The following is a 19,921-nucleotide window of genomic DNA, read 5'->3' as shown; positions in this document are numbered from 1 at the left end:
GCCCCGCCCTCGGCGCCGCTCTCTGACGTCACGCCGCGGCTCGGCCGATGACGCCGTGTGGGACGCGCGGGGCTGCGCCACGGTGAGCGAGGCGGTGGCGCCCGCCCTCCCCCGCCTTCCCTCCCCTCCCCTTCGCCGCCCCCGGCACCCGATCCCTGCCCCCGATTCCCGATCGCCGCCCCGCGATCCCCGGTTCTCGGCCCGGCTTTCCACGGGGCACCGGGGCGAGCGGGCCGGGACCGGGGCGCCCTGAGGAGCGGTGTGGGCGGGGCCAGGCGGGGTGGGGTTGTAGGGGCGGGGCGATGCTGAGGGCAGGTCCGTGTGGGCGGGGTCCGTGTGGGCGGGGTCCGTGTGGGCGGGGTCCGTGTGGGCGGGGCCGGGGCGCACCTGAGCGGGGCCGGGGCCGGCGGCGGCACCGCGATCGGGAGCGGCACCGGGCACCAGGGGTCGGGGATCGGGTGCCCCCGGCGCAGGGCGGGCCGGTTCCCCCGCTGCCCGCTCCACCGGCTCCGCGGGGACCGAGTGCCGTCCGTGTCCGGAGCCTCGAACGGCCCCAGGCTGGAATAAACCCTCCGAATGCGGAGGTGTCAGAACTCGTGAGACGGAAATTAAAGTCTCGGCCCAGCTGATGTGCGCACACCCGATCCCGGGGTGAGCCGGTCCTGCTCACAGCCGTGGGTTTGGTGTCGGAGGCTCATCGGGACAGATGTGCAAAGGCCGTGCTGATATCGTGGGCACGGGCTGGCAGGCACCGAGCCCTTGGCGCTGCTTGTGCCCGGTGGTCACCGCAGATCCCCAGACCTGCCGCCCACATCGCTGAGCTGTCACCTTGCCCCCACAGCCGCCACTAAGACCAGAATCTGTTTGGTTTTAGCAGGCCAAGGTGTGCCCCTGCCTTCCTCCTCTCCAGGTGCATCAGAGAGGAGCTGTGAGCGATGGCTCTGGCGCTGAGGTGCCTCCGTCCTCTCCCGTCCCTGCTGCACCGCTCCTCCTTTGCCATGAGCCGGGCGCTGCCCCGAGGCTGCCCAGCCCCGCTCCTGGAGGGCTGCAGGCAGTGTGTCCAGCAGATGCTGCTCAGCAGGCAGCTGGCTACCAAAAAAGGTAAAAATGGCAGCTTGCTTTCACGGTTTTGCAACCTCTCTCTCAATATTTATATACATTTTAATGTACTTATTTATTTTGGCTGTTGTGGTCAAGTGGTGAGCTTTTTACTCATTAAAAAATACAGTTATTTTGGTTTTACTTCAGTTTATCGTAGACTCAATTCTAAATCTGACCAGGGCTATAATATCTTCTTTCTACTTTCTAAGTAACTTGTCAGAAGTAGAAACTTATTTTTTGTGTGTGTGTGTGTAATCTGCAGCTAAAGGTAAAGGGCAGAGTCAAGCCAAAGTGAATATCAGTGCTGCCCTAGTTGAGGATATCATCAATTTGGAGGAAACCAGTGAAGATATGCAGGCAGTCATAGAAGCTCTGAAAGAAGATTTCAGCAGAAATCTCAATGTTAGAACCTCAGCAGGTTGGTAACTTCCTTGTGTGATGCTCTGTATCCTGTAATTAGGGTACAAATCCTAATAATGGACAACTCAGATTTTTTTCAAAATCAATTTTCTCTTCCTGGAGTTACCCCCTGGGCATCCAATTCCTACAACCCTGACATCCCCAGCTAGAGGCTTTCTTCACCCTGAGCTTGACCAGGAAGGATCCATTTTTGTTAATAGCTTCCTGGAAATAGCTTTTTTAAGTGGGAGATGTCAAAAGTGTCTAAGTGAACTGTTTGCAGATGTGATGGAGAAGCAGGTTGTCAGCTAATGGTGCAGTAGGGCAGGAAAAATCCAATTGCCATTAAATTAGCCTTTGGGAAATTGCCATTGGGCCGGTGTCTGGCACATACAAACTTCTTTCTGCTGTGCATCCTTGTGGGTAGTAACCTGTACAAGCCTCGTTCACTTCATGGATTTTGTGTTTTAGGAAGAAATGTGAACGTGTTTGAGAGAGCCACGGTTACTGTGACACTCTGAACATAGGCATTTGTAGGTGTATCACGTTTCAGGGATAAAATTTAACATTAAACAATGACCAAATTTCCACCAGGGCTCTGGCAAGGGGCACTTCTGTCTTTAATGGAGCTGGAAAGCATAGCTCAGTCTCTTAACTATTTATTCTAACCATAGGTATTTCTTTTAATTGCACTGATAAAGTACCTCCTGTCCCATGTGCCTTCTGGCCTGTTAACATTTTGCAGCAGAAAGTAGAGAGCAGATTAAGAGTAGCTCGGGGAGAAACTGAATACTTTAAATTAGGCAGTGTACAACACCCCTCTGGGGGCCTGAAAAAAAAAAACCAGGGGTTTAAGACAACACTGCTAAGTTAAAGACAATACATTTCTTGATTTTTATAGCAACATTTTGATTTTCTTTAAGTTGTAAGGATTAAAAAAATAACCATTTCCCTTCAGTTCTTAACAATCCTGCTTAGTTTTCCTATTCTAGCAGCAAAAACAAACAAGAGTTTTGTTTTCGTGGTTTTTTGTGCTTTAGAGCAGCTTTGAAATATTTAACTTGCGAATACACGGGGGGTGCCTGAACACAAACAGCACCTGAAGTCTGAATAAACACTATTTTTTCCTTTGTAACCTCCGTACTTTTCATGGCAGAAGGGAGGTGGGACAATGTGGACCCGTTTTTGTTCAGCATCACTGCACACTGTTCTGTCACACTGAACCTCCCTGTGTTTGGTTCTTTCGAGGGGCCCTGGATCACGTAACCGTGATGACAAAGGATGGGAAGTTTCCGCTGAACCAGCTGGGGCAGATCTCACAGAAGTCACCGCAGCTCATGATAGTGAACATGTCCAATTTTCCAGAGGTGAGGACACATTGGGAGGGGAGATAATTGCCACGGGAACAAACAGGTTGATGCCGAGCAAAGGGGCGTTTAGACAAAATCAGTCAGACGTGGCAGGGCCGCAGACGGGGCTGGGCTGTGTCACTGTGCTGACACAGAACAGAAGGGCATTTTGCTGCTGACAGCAGCTCCCCAGCCCCACGTGGCCCCCAGAGCAGCTCACCTGCAGCAGCACAGGGTCAGAGGAGAGTTACTGAGTGCTGTGGGCGCTCTCAGGGTTGTATCCAAGGAGTGCCACGGTTACGGGGGTTTGCTTGGCAGGCGCCTTCCCCTCAGTCAGATCTGTGAAACAACAGCAAGCATCATGGACCAGATGCCTGGACTCAGAGTGCCCATTTCCCACACATTTGTGAGAAGTCTGAGCACACACACACTCACCTGACCTGCACACATGGCTGCAGTGCTCTATCAGCCCCGCTGTGTTCATTTCAGTTCCAATGTGTAGCTGGAATTTGTGCTGGAGACTTCATCAAACGCCTCTGAAACTTGCTTATGTATTACCAGGGCTGGTGATATCCCTGGGAGTTCATGAGAGAAGCTGCTGATGGAGCCTGTGACCTTCTGAACAGCTTCCCTGGTGGGACTGAGCTGGCTCGTGCTGGGTGCTGTCACAGAGCTCCACTTGGGCACTGCTGAGCTTGGCCAGCTCCTCCCTTGGCAGCACCTCCAGGTCAGAACCCGAATTAGGGGCTCTGATTTATCTTCTGTGAGGGACGAGTTCTTTAATTTTCTGCAGGAGCCTTAGACCTGCCCCTGAACGAGTCAGCAAGTCCAAACCCCAGCTCAGGATCAGGCCCTCGTGGTGCCCTGCAGCAGGTCTAAAACAGAGCCAGGCACACGGGAGCAGGAGTGAGCGCAAGGTCAACGATTCATCCCGCTCCAGGGCTGGAGCTTTGCCAGGCCTTATCTCTATTTATTTTGCAAAGGCTTTCCCCAATTAATGAAGTCAGCAAAGTCTCAGAGGAGCTCAGTGTAAGGCACTTGATGCCTAAGTGTTTCTTAGAGCGTATCCTGTGTGTATCAAGGCTCTGAAGAATGGAGGTCCCGCCGAGTGTCAGCACTGAGAGGGCCAAGGAAGTCCCTCCGTGGCTTATCCCATGTCTGAGCAGGAGCTCAGGCTGAGAAATGGGCACATGAAAAATTAAATATCCTTTAGATAGCATTGCCTTCATTTGCTTCCCGTGCTAAAGGACCTCTTGAGCCGTTTCTCTCGCTACGGTTGCTTTCTACCCAGACCTGTTTTGTGATAGATTGATCTAAAACCATTAGAGACACGATCACTTGGTGTCATTATTTACAGCATACAGTCACTAGTTCATGACATTGAGAAGCAAGTAAAACTGCCTGAAGAGTCTGAGAAATAATAATAGAAAAGGACTTGGAGAGCCAAACTCTGTTTTCCCAAGAGTTACAAAACCAAACAACACTGTTTTTTTAAAGTACAGTTATTTTTTTCCACAGGCTACAAGAGGATGTGGGCAATATTGCAATATTTTACCTTCTCTCATTATTCTCTACTTCTATCTCCTCCAACATCTATGTTAAACAACCCAGTTTTTACTGAGCATTTCTCTCCTGCAGAACAGGCGCTGTCCATGGAATAACACACTGACATTCCTAACATGCTGAGATCATTTTGATTGCATTTTCTCTGCCCTTATAGTTTCAGGGGACAGCAGTTGTCTCCTGCAGAACACCAGCAAAGCATTCATTTCATTCAGTGATGTCACACATGAGGGACCTGAACAAATCTGCAGAGCTTTGGTTTGTGCCTCAGTTGGCAAAAGCTGAGCTTTATAAATACAGGCTGAGCTAGATAAATACTGCAGCAGCCTGGAGCTAAAGTTAATGATGGCAAAGAGCATCAGAAATAGCATCATGCCTGGTAGGAAATGTGAGTGCCACAGGAAAAAAACCTCCTGGTGCTTGTCAGAGTCAAGAATGAAGTGACCTGGCAGAGTCCTGTGGGTGTTCCTGGCCAAGCTCAGCTTTAACCCAAGAGCTGGCACTTTGTACAGACGCACCCACACCCTGTGATGGGGGTGGAGCCTTTTAATCACCTTGCAGGCACCAAGAAAACCTGCCACCTCACCTTCTAAGCAGAGCAGAGTGTCAGCCAGCGGCAGGGGAGTTTTGAGAATTTAATCCTGAGTAATAAGCTGCAAAATAAACAGAGCTGGGCACGAGCACTGGTTCTCAGCCATCTGCTACTGCCCTGCTGTCCTGTGGTCGGGTTGTAGTGCTGAAGTGGTTAAGTTCGTTAAGGTTTCCAAATTGGCACTGGGTGATTTCTAGTGGGGAAACATTCAACTGGAATTTTTAAATGCTCAGAATCTTTCATCTCCTTTGCCACAGTCAGGCCCTGCCTTGGGGATTTATTGCGGTTTCACTCTGCGTTGCCTCAAACCATTCAAATAGTTTCAGAGAGGCAAAACAGTTTTCTTTTGTTGTTGCTTCCCTTCCCCTCTCCTCCCTCCATGCCCCCCTACCCCAACACGAGTGGCCATAGTTTCCCATTCGGTTTGATCAAAGCTCTCTGCACCAATGTAACTTCCTGATCTTACTGGTAACAGAAGTAAATGTTTCCATGTTCCATGGAGATGGATTGCCAACTATTGACAGAGTTCTGGCATATGGGAATGATTATTTCCTAATTCCCTGTACCTTTTGATCTGTTTTACAGAGCACAGCTGCAGCTGCAAAGGCAATAAGGGAGAGTGGCATGAACCTGAACCCAGAGGTGGACGGGACGGTGATTCGGGTGCCAGTTCCCAAGTGAGTACGGATGCCTGAGCTCATCGTCGTGCAGGATAACACAGAGCAGGGCAGTGGGTGCCCTTCAGAGGGTGAACGTGCACCATTGCTGTACCTCCCCACGCAGCTGCTTTCCAAAGAGCTGGAGGTGGGGTTTGGGGGAAAATCTGAGCCCTTAGAAGCGTCTTGTGAAACCTCTTTGGAGTGTTGGAGCTCTAAGTCACCACATCTTGGCATCCGATGATTGGTCTTATTTTTCATCTTCCCTCTGCAGAGGAAGCTTGGTCCTAGCTGGCTGCAGCACTCTGAAAGAGAGAGCCAAAGGCTTTCGAAACTGTACTGCTTTAATTCAGGGGCTGATCCTTTGCTGCCCTTCTCTAAATTCCTGGAATTACACCAGCACAGAACAGCAGTGTTGAAAGCAGCAGCGTTAGGGGAGAGGAGCACCTTGCTGCAGAGAGCACTAGAAGGAACTGGTGAAAGTGAGAGGGAGGAAATTTATAGCTTTGACAGAAAAATCTGCTCACCCTTTTGTGTAATACACAGTGTGTAACTGATGGCTGTATGGAAAATTGGATGTAGGGCTGGAAAAGCAGCTCGCCCCTGGGCAAGGGCTAAGCATCACTTCTCTCACCCAACAGAAGTATCTCCTAGACCTTGGACAAGGCAGGAGGTGCTGCTGCTTCAGTTTTGGAGAATTGATCCTGGCCCTGGGAATGGGAGTCCATTTGGATGAAATCAGAGACTTCTCACACACACACACAGGGCCTGTCACAGGGCTGGGTGGCACAAGGAAAACTCAAATGGAGCATCTGAACACCCCGGGCAGGTGTGGCTGGGCATGGTAAAGATCAAACAGCACCCACACAGGGTGTGCACAAACCCCTTGCACAGGCAGGGGACTCCTTGGTGAAGATGAACCAGGTATTTCTCGTGCTGTGAATCTCCTTTAAAAATTCTGTGGAATTTTACCCAGCATTTTGATCAGAGAAGTCTAATTGCAGCTTTCCGTTGCCGTCGGTGAGAGGGAGTGACATTATCATTCTATTTGCTGATTTTCCTTCCCTGTGCTCCCTGCCCTTCCCCCATTCCTCAGGAGAGGAGGAGGAGGGCACCATTATCTTCGTAATTGCTGAGGCTCCCGGGTTGCTGCGCAGTGGTTTGATTGTTAATGGGCACTTGGGTCATCCTTGAATACGAATTGCAGGGGAGGAAACTCCAAAACCGCAAATCCCAAGCTTTAACAAAATACCGTGTTTTTAAACAATTGCGTTCGGTCCGTCCCTGTCCTCGGTGGTGCTGCAGAGGGAAAACGAGGCTCCTCTTCCCGGGGAAGCTCTGCCTCCTGTGCTCCTCTCCTGTGTCAGGGTTGCAGCTCTCGGTCCCCTCCTGGCTGCCTGGGAAGTGCTGAGTGAAGGATTTTGGCTTGGCAGCATCAGCTGTGCCCTGTGGGTCTGCCCTCGCTGGCACCTCCAGCCCCTTTCGCTCTCTAGCTCCATGTCTGGGAGTTTCAGCCACTTAACAAAAAGGCAAACAGCTCCAGCCTTTTAAAACCCCCCCTAATGAAAAAGGTAGGGCAGAAATAATGATATCCCCTCGTTTACTTTTAAAAATTTTTAAAGAGTTTTGCGTTATTTCCGGCAGTTCGTGAAAGACTATATGACAGACAGATGTGGTGAAATTGCAGAATTACGTCAGGTGTGCAAAATAAGCAACAAATCAGAAATTATATTAATTTTGCTTCTGCAGACTTTGGTTCTTTCATGGAGGGAGGCACAGGAAAAACCAAATCCAAATTGTCCTTACCTGTTATTATAACCACTCTTTAGTCTGACCTGTCAGCTGGACACACACGTGTCATATTTTGCCTTGTGCAGGTCCAGCTGTGCTCCAGAGTGTTTCAACAGAGCATTTAAAAATGCAGTTTGCTTTTCAGTATTTACTCTTTCAGTTTAGTTTTTGCAATGCAGTTTTAACAGAAAAAATACACCCATGTCGTTGGTGTTTACTTCTGCTGCCTGCCAGGATCCCTCTGCTCCCCAAGGCAATCTCCTGTTTGTGTGGCTAGCACTGCATAGGCAATATTTATTTGTATAAAAAGCAGCCTCTGAGGGCTTAAAAATAAAAATTACAAAAAAAAAAAAAAAAGAAAAGAAAACCATCCATGGGAACGTTTGTATTGGTTGATCTCTTGGCCGAATTTGACCTGACCTTGTGTCTTTTATGGTATTGCCTCATTTTTAGATTCATCTTTTTTGGACCTATTGTGTTACACTGGATATTGTTTGTAAATCAGTAATATTTTTACACATGCTTTACTGAAAGCCAGATGACTCATTTGAAAGTTTAATGACTCATTGTGAGCCTTTTTTTTTTTTTTCAAGAAATAAGCAAAGATACCTCAGTATGGGGAGAAAGGACCAAAAAAAATTTCACTTAAAACCACCCCAAAGCTGCTGTGAGCTGCTCGCGCTCATCACCAGGAGCCTCTCGCCTGCGTTTTATTGGGCAATAAATGTTGCACCCTGTGTTTATCTGCAATTATGAATGCAGAGTGTTTAGTTCAGCCTGCTTTCCTTTAACTGATCCCTCTCCTTCGCAGGAAATGCCTGGTGTTGGAGGCACAGAAATCGCTCTTACCCTGAGAAATGTCTCGTGTTGAGCCGAGCTGGGTCGCCCTCTCCGAGGGTCTGCTCTGCCACACTCAGGGGTGGGACATCGAGGGCTGCAGTGCTTAAACCCCTGGGGCTGGGGGAGGCAGAAAAATAACAGTGTTCATCAGAAAAAAAGATGTGATCCCCTGACATGTCACTCAGCAGGCTTTGCCCTGCTCCGGGCAGGACAAGGCTGTCCCTGGGGGAACGGCAGGGATTGATCCTGCTGCTCCATGGGCTGCAGGATGGGACCTTGTCCTCCTTCCCCATCTGACCCCCTTTCCCCAAGTTCACACTTCGTTTTGGCTTTAGGAGGGGGTAGGGACAGTGGTTACTAGACAGAAAAGAAAACATACCTAAGAACAGCTTAAAAATCCCAGATCTCGGGGCAGGATTAAAACAACTGTCCTTAGAAACCTCGGGCCTGGCTCGCGTTGATGGATTCCTTAACCAGAAACAGCATCTGCTTGGAAAAGTCTCCATTTCTGGCATTATTGGTAGCATTGCTGAGAATTTACACAGAGCCTGGCTGGAACATAAAACCCGCTGAGAAACTCCCCGGCACTGCGCGGTGATAAAAAGAAATTGGTGTTAATAAAGACAGACAAGGAGGCATGAAAAGCTGTGACCCGGTGCCAAGAAGCAGAGGAAATCTGGCAGCGCTGCATAAACAAAAACATTTCCTTCAAGGCTCGGCAGCCCCGGGCAGGCGAGCGATACCCTCGGCACAGCCTGGGGCTCCCGGGGCCGAGCAGCTCCCTCCACCCGGCGGCACACCGGAGAGATTCCCAGCTCCCTCCTCCGGGCTGAGCAGCCAGCACTGACTCCCCGCGTTTCCCCCAAACAGCTGCCCGAGAAGGGGGCCTCACGCAGACCTGTGCCTGTGGGCTGGCGTTGGGGGTCCCAGATGTGCTGCAGGGCTCTGGCTGGAGGTGAGGAGCCCCAGAGGCTTCGATGTTGGGGTGCAGGGGAACCACGAGGGTCCCTGCTCCCCCCTGGACGGGCGTTTGGGCCAGGCTCCAGCCTGTGCTGACCAGAAGCCTCCTGCCACATGTGGTGAGTTAGGCTGGAGATCAGGGAAAGGTTCTTCCCTCAGAGGGTGCTGGGCACTGCCCAGACTCCCTAGGGAACGGGCACGGCCCCAGGGCTGCCAGAGCTCCAGGAGCCTTTGGACAAACTGGGTGGGATTTTGAGGTTGTCCAGTGCAGCTTCTGGCCCTGCACAGGACAACCCTTCCAGCTCAGGGTGTTCTGAGATTCCAGGTGACATTCCATTGGCCATTCAGAGATTCCAGGTGACATTCCTTGGCCAACTCCCTCGGCAGGGAGGGGATAGGCCGGGGTGCCCTGGGTGCCAGGGTGCTGCTCTCTGGCTCTGCCAGCTCTCCTGGCCATCCCAAATTCCTGTAAATACTAACTGGTTCTGGGAATCCTCTTCCCTCTGGCACTCAGATGGGGATGGCTGCCAGAGATGTGGCTGTGGGGACGGGCTGAGGATCCAAGTGTGCCCCCAGAGCCCCCATAACCCACACCCACTGCGGGGCAGAGCCCAGGGACTCTCACCCCACATTTCCTGAGCTCTCTGTGGAAAGAGTCCAGGCCCCAGGGGTTTGGTGACCCAGGCTGCTGCAGCCAATTTCTAAATACTCCTGTGAAGTGTTTATTTTGCAGTATCACCCCCACACATTCTCCTGCTAGTGAGTCTCAGAGAGTGCACCGGGGGTTTTTCCTTCTCCAGGCAGTCTGGAAGCTCCAAGAGCTGTGAAAATAATTAAAATACTATTGTTAAGCACTAGCAGTTGACGGTGGTCAACCCGAGCCGAGGGGACACCTCAGCCATTCCTGAGCCTTTGTCATGGCCAGACCCCCTCAGCAGCAGTTTTCAGTTTGGGACAGAAAGTGGAACATTTTTTTGTGACACCACAGCAGTGGCTGGCCCCACATCAGGGGGAAGGTTCACTGGAAGTTCTCCTGGGCTGAGTTACCTGTGGCTTACCGTGTCCAGCAGCATCCTCTTAACCCAGGTGTTCCTATCATCTTGGTGGGAAATCCTGGTCATGGCGAGCTGCAATAAGGCTGAGTGAAAGATGAGCTCCTCAGCCTCCAGGTACATAACTCAGGCTCCTCAGCTGCAGGGAGGTAAATCCGAGTTTCAGGAGCAGACATTTCCTCCTGGCTTTGCAGTTTTGTGCTTTTCAGGATGACACTTTTCAGTTCCATCTTTCAAGTCTGGAGCTGGATTTTTCCTCTTTTCCCACACATGCTTTGGCAGCAGGAAGTAAGGAAAGTCTGAACATTTCAAGATGACTTTTCAGGCACTGCAGCAACAACTATAAAGCAAGATTCAGTCCAAGATCCCCAGCTTAGGGCTGAGCTGGAAATTTTCCATTCTAGCTCAAGACTTGCTTCCCTGGGATGCTGTGCAGAGCTGGCAGGTTTTCTCAGGTGGACCAAAGCAGAACAAAAACGTGCCCTGAGATGCTCAGTCCCTCTGCCCTGAGACACAGTGTCTCCACACAGAGCCAGCTCCATCTACAACCAGCAGCTTTTGTGTGTCCCTGGGCAGGACTGCACCAGTTGGAGAGGATCACTCATTTACCCAGAGTCCTTCACAAGAAATAAATCTGGCTGTGCTACATATGACGCTGCTTTTCCTTTCAGTGTTTTTCCTCTCCTCTCTCCTAGGGTCACAAGAGAGCACAGGGAGAGCCTGGCCAAGCTGGCCAAGCAGTCCACCAACAAATCCAAAGAGGCCCTGAGAAAGGTGAGAAGCAAAAGCATCACCCAAGTAAAGAAGTTCAAGAGCAAAGTGTCAGAAGATACCATCAGGCTGCTAGAAAAGCAGGTAATTTTTCTTTCCCTCTGCCATATGATGGCATCCCACAGCTCAGTGCTTTGTCCCAGCCCTTGCTGACAAATCCTCGGCACTGAGAGCCCCGAGGGGCAATGGACAGCCCTGGTCTGAATTTTTGGAGCTGCCAGGGACATTTGTATCTGATTTTTCTTTGTGAGATTTGGGGTGCCAATCTCCAAGCCAGATTTAGGATATGAACCACTGTAAGCTGCCACAGGGAAAAAGAATTCCCCAAAAGCTTTTGTACTCCGAGGGATCGTTGCACCAACCAGCAGAATTTAGGGAGCCAAACGATCCACGACCATGGCTGTACCACCACTCATGCTGTGCCTTGGCCACTGCAGATGTGTTAATGAGCATTGCTCCAGTTGCTGGAATGAAAAGGCTTGCAAGATTATCTCAGTTCAGAGTTTTTGGCTCCAATTCAGGAAAATACTTAAGCACATGCCTAATTCCCTAAGAGCAGATGTCACTAAAGTCAATTACTTGGGCATAAACTCAGGCACAAGCCTAAGTGTCCTGCTGAATTGATGCCTCTGAAGGCAGGCCATTACTTCTTAGCTGTTTGTTTATTAACAGCTAAAGTTAGATACATCGCAAATGCTCTGGGACAGTTCTGTGTGTGCTCACAAAAATAAACATCGATATACAGAGCGTTTGTGCAAGCAGGAAAAATGGCCATGCCGGTGTAACCGAATCCCGTCGGGAAGCAGCTCTCCCACAGCACACAGATGGTTTTCTGCATTGGTAGAGGTAACATCTCCAGTGGAATTTTGGTTTTTTTCCTTGTACACAAATTTTTCATTATGAGCAAAGGTCATTGTCGGACCTTGCGGACAAGCAGATCTTAATCCTGCGAAGGCAGTGCACAACACACGGTGTGCTGCACCTTCACATTTTCATCCCTTTTGCACACTGGACACGTCCATCTCTTGTTTCCAAGAGAGCTGATCCCTGGGCAGGGCTTGAGCAACCACCGTTTTATTTCTTTTTACAAGAAATAAACAGGTTGTTGCGCGATGTGTGAATTCCTGGTGTGTGCACAGGACGTGATCTGTGTGTTCCTGCAGTGCTGCCGGGGCTAACAGCCCCTCTGCCCTGGTGCCAGCACCAGCAGGTCTGTGACTCTGCCCTGAGTCTCTCTGTTAAACCTGACCAAGCCTCCTGTGCACCTCAGGGGCAGGAGTTTGTGTGGGCATCTCTTTTCAGAGCCTTTGTGCAGTCCCTGCTCTCACAGCCGGGGTGCCACGCTGGCACAGATTCCCTCAGGGCTGGTGGGAACCCCCAGGAAGAGCCAGCTATTGCCCCAGCACTGCTGGGGTTTTACTGGCACTACAAGCCATTCCAGAGGGTGATTCGGTCACTCCTTTCCCTTTAAACTGTGGCATCACCTCACACTCACTCTGGTTTGTACTGTCTCACCACAGATCCAGCAAATGGCAGATGAGGCTGCCACAGAGATGGACAAGCTGCTGGCAGCAAAGACCAAGGAGCTGCTTGGATGAACACCGTCCCCAGGGCCACCCTCCGCTCCCCGGGGCAGCTCTGTGCCTTGGCTGCCCCCATTGCCTACCTTGGGTGTGCTGCAGGGAGGGGGGAGCTCTCCTTGCTGTCCTTTATCCAGGTGGGAACAGGATTGCATGAACCGAGATCAAAAATAAAATATCAGGAAGGTGAACCGGAAGCTGCTGGAGGCACAGAGGAAGGACTGCCCTGCTCACTTTGTGCCCCATCCTTGCCCTGCACCATCAGCCCCCGGAGCCAGGACCACCCACGAGAGGAACCTGCCAGTCTTGCTGCAAACCTCGGCATTTATTTCTGCTTGAAATCAACTCAGAATGAGGTGTGGAGCAGCAGCCTGGTGACAGCCAGGTCCTGGTCTGGTGTGTTCCCTCAGCTCCACGTGTTCCAAACAAGCATTTGCCCCGTGCCGTGGCTGGCAGCTGCCAGCAGAGTGGGAAGGGATGGGAGAGCCCGGCACAGGGTGGGCAGGAGCTCTGTGGGGAGAGAACTGAAACCAGCGCTGTCAGCACGGCCGCTTTAGCCAGGACTGAGACCTAAAACCAACACAGGAACTTCCCAAAAAGCAGCGTCTGCCTCCCCAGCCATTTACAAAAGGCCCGTGAGCGTGTGGCACCACAGTTTAGGGGCTGGAGGAGGTTCAGGCAGAGCAGGTCCTGGGCACGTCACACAGCTCAGCTCCTCTCTGTGAGCAGGTACTTCCCAGGGCAGCAGGCAGCCTTGGCAGTGGCAGGAGCAGGAAGGTGGTGGCAGCCCCCAGCCCTGCTCCCAAGGCATTCGGGTTCAAAGAGCACCGAGTGCTCTGCACTCCTTAAATAAACAACTCCCCAAAAGTTAGTTTGTGTGCCGCGGGGAGGGGGAGGAGGATGAAGGATTTGCTCTGCTAGGGCCCCACATGTCAACAATTTCTCTGCTTTGTGTATTTTGGCCAAAGCCCTTACCATGATAAATGAATAAAGGAAGATGGCGAGCCCAGGGCGGTTCCTCAGCTCGGGAAATTGCTTTCAGCCGATTACTGGATTTCTTTTGACATTTATCAACTGGGCTTTTTTTTTTTTTTTTTTTTTTTTTTTTTTTTTGCATTGTTGCAGCCTCAGCATCCCCACAGCAGCCTGGGCTGGAAGGGTTTCCCTAATACCTGCCCAGGAGCAGCAGCTGCTGGGCTGGGAGCTCCACAAAGCCAGGGCAGGTGGAGAACTGCTGCTGCTCATGGAGGCTCCTCCAGCCTCTTCCCTTCTCCCAGCCCTTGGGGTGGTGGCAGAGGGCCGGTGGAGGCAGGCAGTGGAGATGCAGGGGGTCATACACATGGGAATTTCCCAAATATTTACCACTACTACACAAGGAATAAAACGTGTGGTAAAACTGCCCTGGTGCTGGCCTGGGGCGCCCATTTCCCTGCATCCCCCTCTCACCCCCCTGCCCTGCACCAGCCAAGAGCAGCCACAGGGCCTACAAAACTGCTCCTGGCCCTGCAGCCACCAAAGCAGGGCAGGTAGGACATGAACCTGGGGAGCTGTGCCCCCACAGTCCATCCTGCTCCCCGTGGGACAAGCAGGAAGGAAAGCACAGCCCCAGCACCTCCCAGTCACACAGACGCACCCAGGAAAAGAGAGGATGGGCACTCACCACCAGCTGGCTCACAGGGCAGCCCTGGAGAGGTCCCACTTTCCCTCTGCGGCACAAATCACCTGCTGCTCCACACCAGGAGCTGCAGCACAAGGTCTGCCTGTTCCAAACACTCCTCCACTGGCACCAGCAGAAACCTCTCGCTCGGTTCCAGCCTGGATTGCGCCCAGAGCTGATAAGAAGCTGCAGCTGATGCTGTTGGCGGGTGGGAAAGGAGCTCCAGCTGTGCCAAATAACCCAGGAGGGGAAGGGCCGTGTGCCAGAAAGCAGCTGGGCTGCTTTAATGTGGGTCGGTGTCAGTGGCACCACATCAGCCACCAAAAGGTTTGGCCTTGGCAGGGCAGAGGGTGAGGGAGGGCCACGGCCGGACCCTCTGCTGTGCCCTGGGCTGTCCACACCCCGCTGCCCTGGCAGGGACCCCTCTCCTAACAGCACCTGCCAACCTGGGCCACTGCAGGTCCCACCCGGTGGGGGTCCCCAAAGGGACACGAGGAACACGTCCCTGTGCACATCCCTGCTCAGGACACACCTGTACCCTTCCCAGGCTGCCCAGAGCCACTCTGAGCTCCACCAGGATGTTCCAACGCTCCAGACAGCTGGACAATGCCAGGGCAGACACCAGGGCTCCTGGACCGAGCCCCGCGGCTGTAGGGACACGCGGAAAAGAGGCAAAGGGAAGGAAAAACTCCAAGGAAGCTGGAAGCTCTCGACATAGTTAAAAAACAACATTGCTCTTCAAAATAGATGTGATTGCGCTCCTTGTGAGTCATCGAGCAGAGACACCAAGATTGCTTTGTGCCAGGGACGAGCCGGGCGCTGATTGTGCCGCCCGGATTTGTATCCAACAGACCCTGGATGGCATGTCAGAGTTTACAGCGCGCATACATTTTCAACAGTGAGCTTTGCAAAATGTATCAATGTAATCTCTGCCTCCTATATTCCGTGTTGATTAGACACGATTTCTGGCTGGATTTTCAGAAAGCTCAAGTGCTTTTTTAATCACTACAGAAGCTCATTATTGCTTTCCAGTGACTCTTATGTCCTTCACTTCTCCTTTCAGATTAGAGTCTATAGTCAGATGAATATTGGATGATTTCATTACATACAAATGCAATCAACAGTTTTGCATAAATTTCTCCTCTTTTCTTGAGTTTCAATTGACCTCAGCACCCGTGGAGGCAGGCGCAATACACATGTAAATGAGCTGGCGTTGCTGCAAAGACACGGATTCGAGAAACAAGATAAACTGTCAGATAATATTCAGGATTTTTAAGAGATAAAAAAAAATACTTCCTCGTTCAGCCCAGCCGTAAAAATGGCACCTTCAGCTGCTGGGGAATTTGCTTTTGTTTTGCTGGTGTCTGGCTGCGGACAAAGACCAGGAGCGGCACCCGCGGCCCAGCGAGGGTCTGAGCAGAGCCGGGCTGGCCGGCAGCGGTGGTGTGGGGATGGCACTGGGGTGACCACGAGGTGGTGGCACAAGTCTCCTGCCACAGAGAAGCCACTGGTGTGGTGTTGTGCCCCCAGCACAGCGGGGAGGTGCCCATTTGCCCGGGTTTGGTGGCTCTACTGGTGGCAGTACCAATGGTGGCACTGCCATCCCCGCTCCTGCCCTGGTGGGACCATCTCGATGGGATGCTGAGCTCGGACCCCTCGGACCCCCGAGCCCTCCTGGGCGGTCCCGAGCACCAGCCCGGCAGTGGGGGCACATGCTGGGGTACAGGGCTGGGCCAGGTCCTGCCCTCCTCACCCTGCGCTACCACACGCGGGAGAACCAGGCGTTCCAAATGTATTTAAGCTAACACTCCACACGAACAATCAGGGCTAATTTTAAAAAAACTGTAATTAAAAATAAAGGACCTCTTGGTAGAGAAGTCGGGGTAAACTGTCAGCGGTTACTTTGGATGTGAAGCCCTTACCTTTAAAAGAATCATTTTTGTGCTAATGTGAGCAATCCAGCACTCCCACACTCGCCTTCGGGGGGCCTGTGGGGAAAGAAACTCGTGGGTTTCTTTTGATACCTTTACGTGCTAATCTTCTTAACAGATTTTTAATTAATGGTAACGGAGCACTTTGCAGCCGGGAAATCTATTGGTGTAATTGCCTGGTGGATTAGTCCCATTAACCACACAAATTACCTGTCTCCAGGCCGCCAGCCCCACCGGGGAGCTCCCTGCGCTGGACACACTGAGCAGGCCCATTCTGAAGCAATTTTGATAAAATAAACTCTCTAATCAGGTAAATAATTCCATGAGGGAAATTGCTGCCTTCCCGCAGCCCCCCTCCAGCGGGACCTGGCTACTTTCAGGGGAACGCAACACGCCTCCAATTACAGACAAATCTCCAGCTCGGAGACCGTTCGGGAGAGCCCACGGCACACGGGACCCCCTCGAACCACGGCGGCTGAGGAATTAAGGCATTTAAGCTGTCAGCTGGAATCTGGCCCGGCCCTGATTACCTGGGGGGACGTGCAGCATATTTAGGTTCGTGTCCGTTGTAATTTCCTGGCCCCCAGCGTTGATCCCGAATGACTTGTGTCCGTGTCAGGCTCCTGCTCCGACACGTGGCCCCGGGCTCGGGGACACTGACCTTTGGGCAATTAAGGACATCCAGGCCAGCCCGAGCCTGCAGGAGAGGGAACGTGCAGCTGTCCCCAAGAGCCACAGGGCGAGCAGAGCCACCTGTGCCCGTCTCACCGCCGTGCTCGGCGAGGCTGTGCCACCACCCCTCGGGATGGACACCTGGACCCTTCTCGGCCCTGCCCATGGGTTTCCATGTTCCATCGTGATTTCGGACCTGAATCTCACAGACACTCCCACAGCTGTCCTTTGCTCAGGGCCTGAGGTGGGGATGAGCTGCCCCGGGGACACCCAGGACCCACCCACAGTGGGCAGAGCGGGGTGCAGGGCACCCACGTGCTGTCACACGGCCAAACACAGCCCCAACCCTTGGGGAAGGGCTGCACGGCACTCAGGGCCCAGGACGGCTCCAAAGCTCCTGTACCAGCTGAGGTGTCCCTCTGCCCTGTGTCCGTGCCAGGGAGCAGGGAGGAGAGTCCCTGTGGTGAACCCGTGTGTGGGGACAGCCCGAGAGGGAGTGGCAGCAGTGACACGCTGGTGCCCAGCGCTGGTGGGGACGGCCAGATGGTGAGGTGGCCTTAAACCATCCCCAGAGACGCTCAGGTGATGAATCCCAGCGCCGGTCCCTGATCCGGGCAGGAGGAGCCCAAAGCTCGGGGGCACAGGGCTGCTCTTCCCCCGGTAACAAGAGGCTGAAGCTCCCCTTGTCTGCCCCCGTCTCTCCTGGCACTGGGAGCAGAGGGTCACCAAAACGCGAGGGCACGTGTAGGTGGCCGAGCAGGCTGTGTCCGGGAGGGTCGGAGGCAGGAGCCGCCGCTGCTCGGGGCTGGCCGGGGAACCCTACACCGCGGGTAATTGGCATCAGATGCTCCCTGACCTGCCGCATCCACCGGGGAAGCTGGAAGCATTTATTTGTCTGAGCCGGCGGCTCTATCTGCGTGCGGGAGGCGTTGGCGGTGGCGGGGCTGGGCTGAGCTGAAGATGATGAATATGATTGCTGAAAGCGCTTTCCTGAGTCCTCCTTTCCTGGGGCTCAGGTTACGAGTTCCCAGACAGCCTGTCCAGCTCCGGCTTTTCAATTCTGATTTGTAGCCCCCCGAACCGTCTGTCAGCTCCCCGTGCCGGAGGAAACGCTGGGTCCTCCGCTGCTGTGCCCGGCGGAGCTGGGGAGGGGCCCTCGGGGAGGATTTGTCCCCCCGGGCTGCCCCACTGGGCCCTGTGCCCACCCAGCCCCCCTGAGCCCTTCCCGTGAGGCGGCTCCAGCCACCAGCATCTGCTGTGCCCTGGTTTCTGGGGCTGTTGGGGACCTTCCCCACGGGGACTTGCCACCAGACCCCTCTTAACCTCACGGCAGAAAATTGTGGGGTTCAGCTTCTGTGTTCTGTGCCCACCCCCTGCAGCCAATGCTCCCCCACTGAACCACATCCCACAGAGGAGCTGCCCGGGGATGGACAAGGATGGGTCGGCGCGGGGATGCTCCGCGGCCGTGCAGATCTCCTGGGATCAGCGGGACACAACTGGGGAGTTGTGGGGTGCCCCTGCCTGGCTGCCCCACAGCTCTGCTCCCTGCCTGCGGCTCAGAGTGGGTGCTCTCCCTGTTTGCCCCTTGTCTCGCTGCTGTGGGGACACAGCACCAGGTGTCCCCACGGCACAGGTGTTCCCATGGCTCCAGCATCCTTGGGAAGAGGGGGAGAAGGATTTTGGGTGCTGACCCGCCGCAGGTTCTCGTGCCCCGCTCTCCTGTTCCAGTTACGTTTCGGATTCCGGGCACAGCACTGCCCCAAACAGGGGGATGAGGGGCTCAGGGGACCGAAGGGGAGATGCGGGGCGGCCCAAGGCAGAGCAGCACAGGACCGGCGATGGTTGGTGCCTCCCAGCGCCTCCCAGCGCCTCCCTCCGCCGCCGCCGCGCTGCCATCGGCGGTGTTCTGCTGCCTCCCTACGGAGGACGCGCCCGCAGCACCGGGGCCCGGCCGGGACATCCCCGCCGTGCCGTGACCGGGGCCGTGACCCCGCACCGCTGCCTCAGGCGGGGCTCTTGTGCATCCCAGCACGGCTCCGCAATTGCCTTCGCCTTCCTGCCCTACGCCGCAGCCATTCCCGCACCATTCCCGCAGCCATTCCCGCAGCCATTCCCGCAGCCATCCCGTGGATCTGGAGCCGGCACATCCCCAGGGCAGCACCAACAGCCTCAAACAGCCAGGAGTCAGGGCCCGAGGGGGGTTTGTTTCTCCCCTGCTTTCCCCCGGGCCGTGGCAGTGAGGCACGCGTGGGATTTGGCAGCACCGCACTGGGGATCCCCTCTCTACTCCAGAGCGGTGCCAGGGCGTTTGCTGGCCAGACGCAGTGCCCAGGTTGCCAAGCCTGTGGCAAATCCCCGGGTGTGCCCCTGGGGCTCGGGGTCAGACACGGCGGGCTGCAGCTCAGTCATGGGAGGTCTCTTGGCAGCCGGAGCTGGCACCAGGGAGTTCAGCGGCTGCTGGCTCAGAGCTGAGCACTGGAGTGAGGGCTCTGGGTACTCGAGAGACACCAGGAGTGATGGGAGCGTGCAGGACACGCTGCAGCCGGCAGCAGAGCCCCCTCCCTGACCCAGCAGTGCCGGGACAGCCCCTCCATGGCAGCCCTGGCGAGACAGCCGGCCCCGGGCTGTTGCAACCATTTCCTATATTGTGCAAGAGAGTGGTTATTAAAACCTGATGAGAGGGAAAGGAGGGGGCAGTGAGAACGGGAACGCTGCTGGAGCAGGACATCCCCAAGGACTGCTGGGCTGGCCCGCAGGGGGAGAGGGTCAGGCTGTGCCAGGCCACACGTGCTGTGGTCAAACACCCGCTGCAGGACGGGAGGGGGACAGGCCAGAGCTGGGGCTGGTGGAGCTGCAGGAGGGGACAGAAGGTGAACAATTTCTTCCTTGGGGCTGTGACACCCTGGCGAGGCTGGCAAGGGGCAGGAGCAGCCGTGGCCCCAGCACATGCTGGCTGCACTGACTGCACACATCCAGCAAAATCTGTCCCAATTCCCTGTGTGAGCTC

The 19,921-nt window shown here is 53.9% G+C and overlaps 1 protein-coding gene and 1 long non-coding RNA gene across 6 annotated transcripts; one reads left to right on the top strand and one right to left on the bottom strand.

Annotated features, from left to right (window-relative positions):
* The first annotated feature begins 26 nt into the window (after positions 1-26).
* On the top strand, positions 27-13,676 carry MRRF (mitochondrial ribosome recycling factor). 3 transcript variants are annotated; one of them, XM_040083260.2, is made up of 7 exons: positions 27-82; positions 878-1,101; positions 1,364-1,519; positions 2,749-2,867; positions 5,590-5,681; positions 10,999-11,158; positions 12,595-13,676. In XM_040083260.2, the coding sequence occupies exons 2-7, from the start codon at positions 936-938 to the stop codon at positions 12,670-12,672; spliced, it is 771 nt and encodes a 256-aa protein (XP_039939194.1). In that variant the 5' UTR covers positions 27-82; positions 878-935; the 3' UTR covers positions 12,673-13,676. The 3 variants fall into 3 exon arrangements, with proteins under 3 accessions (XP_039939194.1, XP_039939195.1, XP_039939196.1); XM_040083261.2 differs by having other exon boundaries at positions 875-1,101; XM_040083262.2 differs by having other exon boundaries at positions 64-82; positions 911-1,101.
* Positions 5,402-14,528, bottom strand: LOC120761696 (uncharacterized). Of its 3 annotated transcripts, none has more exons than XR_009208446.1 (5): positions 14,315-14,528; positions 10,299-11,068; positions 8,671-10,072; positions 8,301-8,408; positions 5,402-5,965 (listed from the first exon to the last, which is right to left on the bottom strand). It is a non-coding gene; the product is annotated as an uncharacterized LOC120761696 (long non-coding RNA). The 3 variants fall into 3 exon arrangements; XR_005703716.2 differs by having other exon boundaries at positions 10,310-11,068; positions 14,315-14,526; XR_009208445.1 differs by lacking the exon at positions 14,315-14,528 and adding an exon at positions 12,741-12,871 and having other exon boundaries at positions 10,310-11,068.
* Between the last annotated feature and the right edge of the window lie 5,393 nt (positions 14,529-19,921).

Source organism: Hirundo rustica, chromosome 20 (assembly GCF_015227805.2).
Source record: "Hirundo rustica isolate bHirRus1 chromosome 20, bHirRus1.pri.v3, whole genome shotgun sequence".
NCBI classification, from domain to species: domain Eukaryota; kingdom Metazoa; phylum Chordata; class Aves; order Passeriformes; family Hirundinidae; genus Hirundo; species Hirundo rustica.
Note: the sequence above shows the minus strand (reverse complement) of the source record. Positions and strands in the feature narration are given on the sequence as shown.

Excerpts from the sequence above, each read along its gene's own strand:
- MRRF (XM_040083260.2), top strand. The coding sequence starts at position 936 with ATGGCTCTGGCGCTGAGGTGCCTCCGTCCTCTCCCGTCCCTGCTGCAC. Across the intron at positions 2,868-5,589 it reads ACATGTCCAATTTTCCAGAG|AGCACAGCTGCAGCTGCAAA; the intron begins GTGAGGACACAT and ends TCTGTTTTACAG. Across the intron at positions 11,159-12,594 it reads TCAGGCTGCTAGAAAAGCAG|ATCCAGCAAATGGCAGATGA; the intron begins GTAATTTTTCTT and ends GTCTCACCACAG.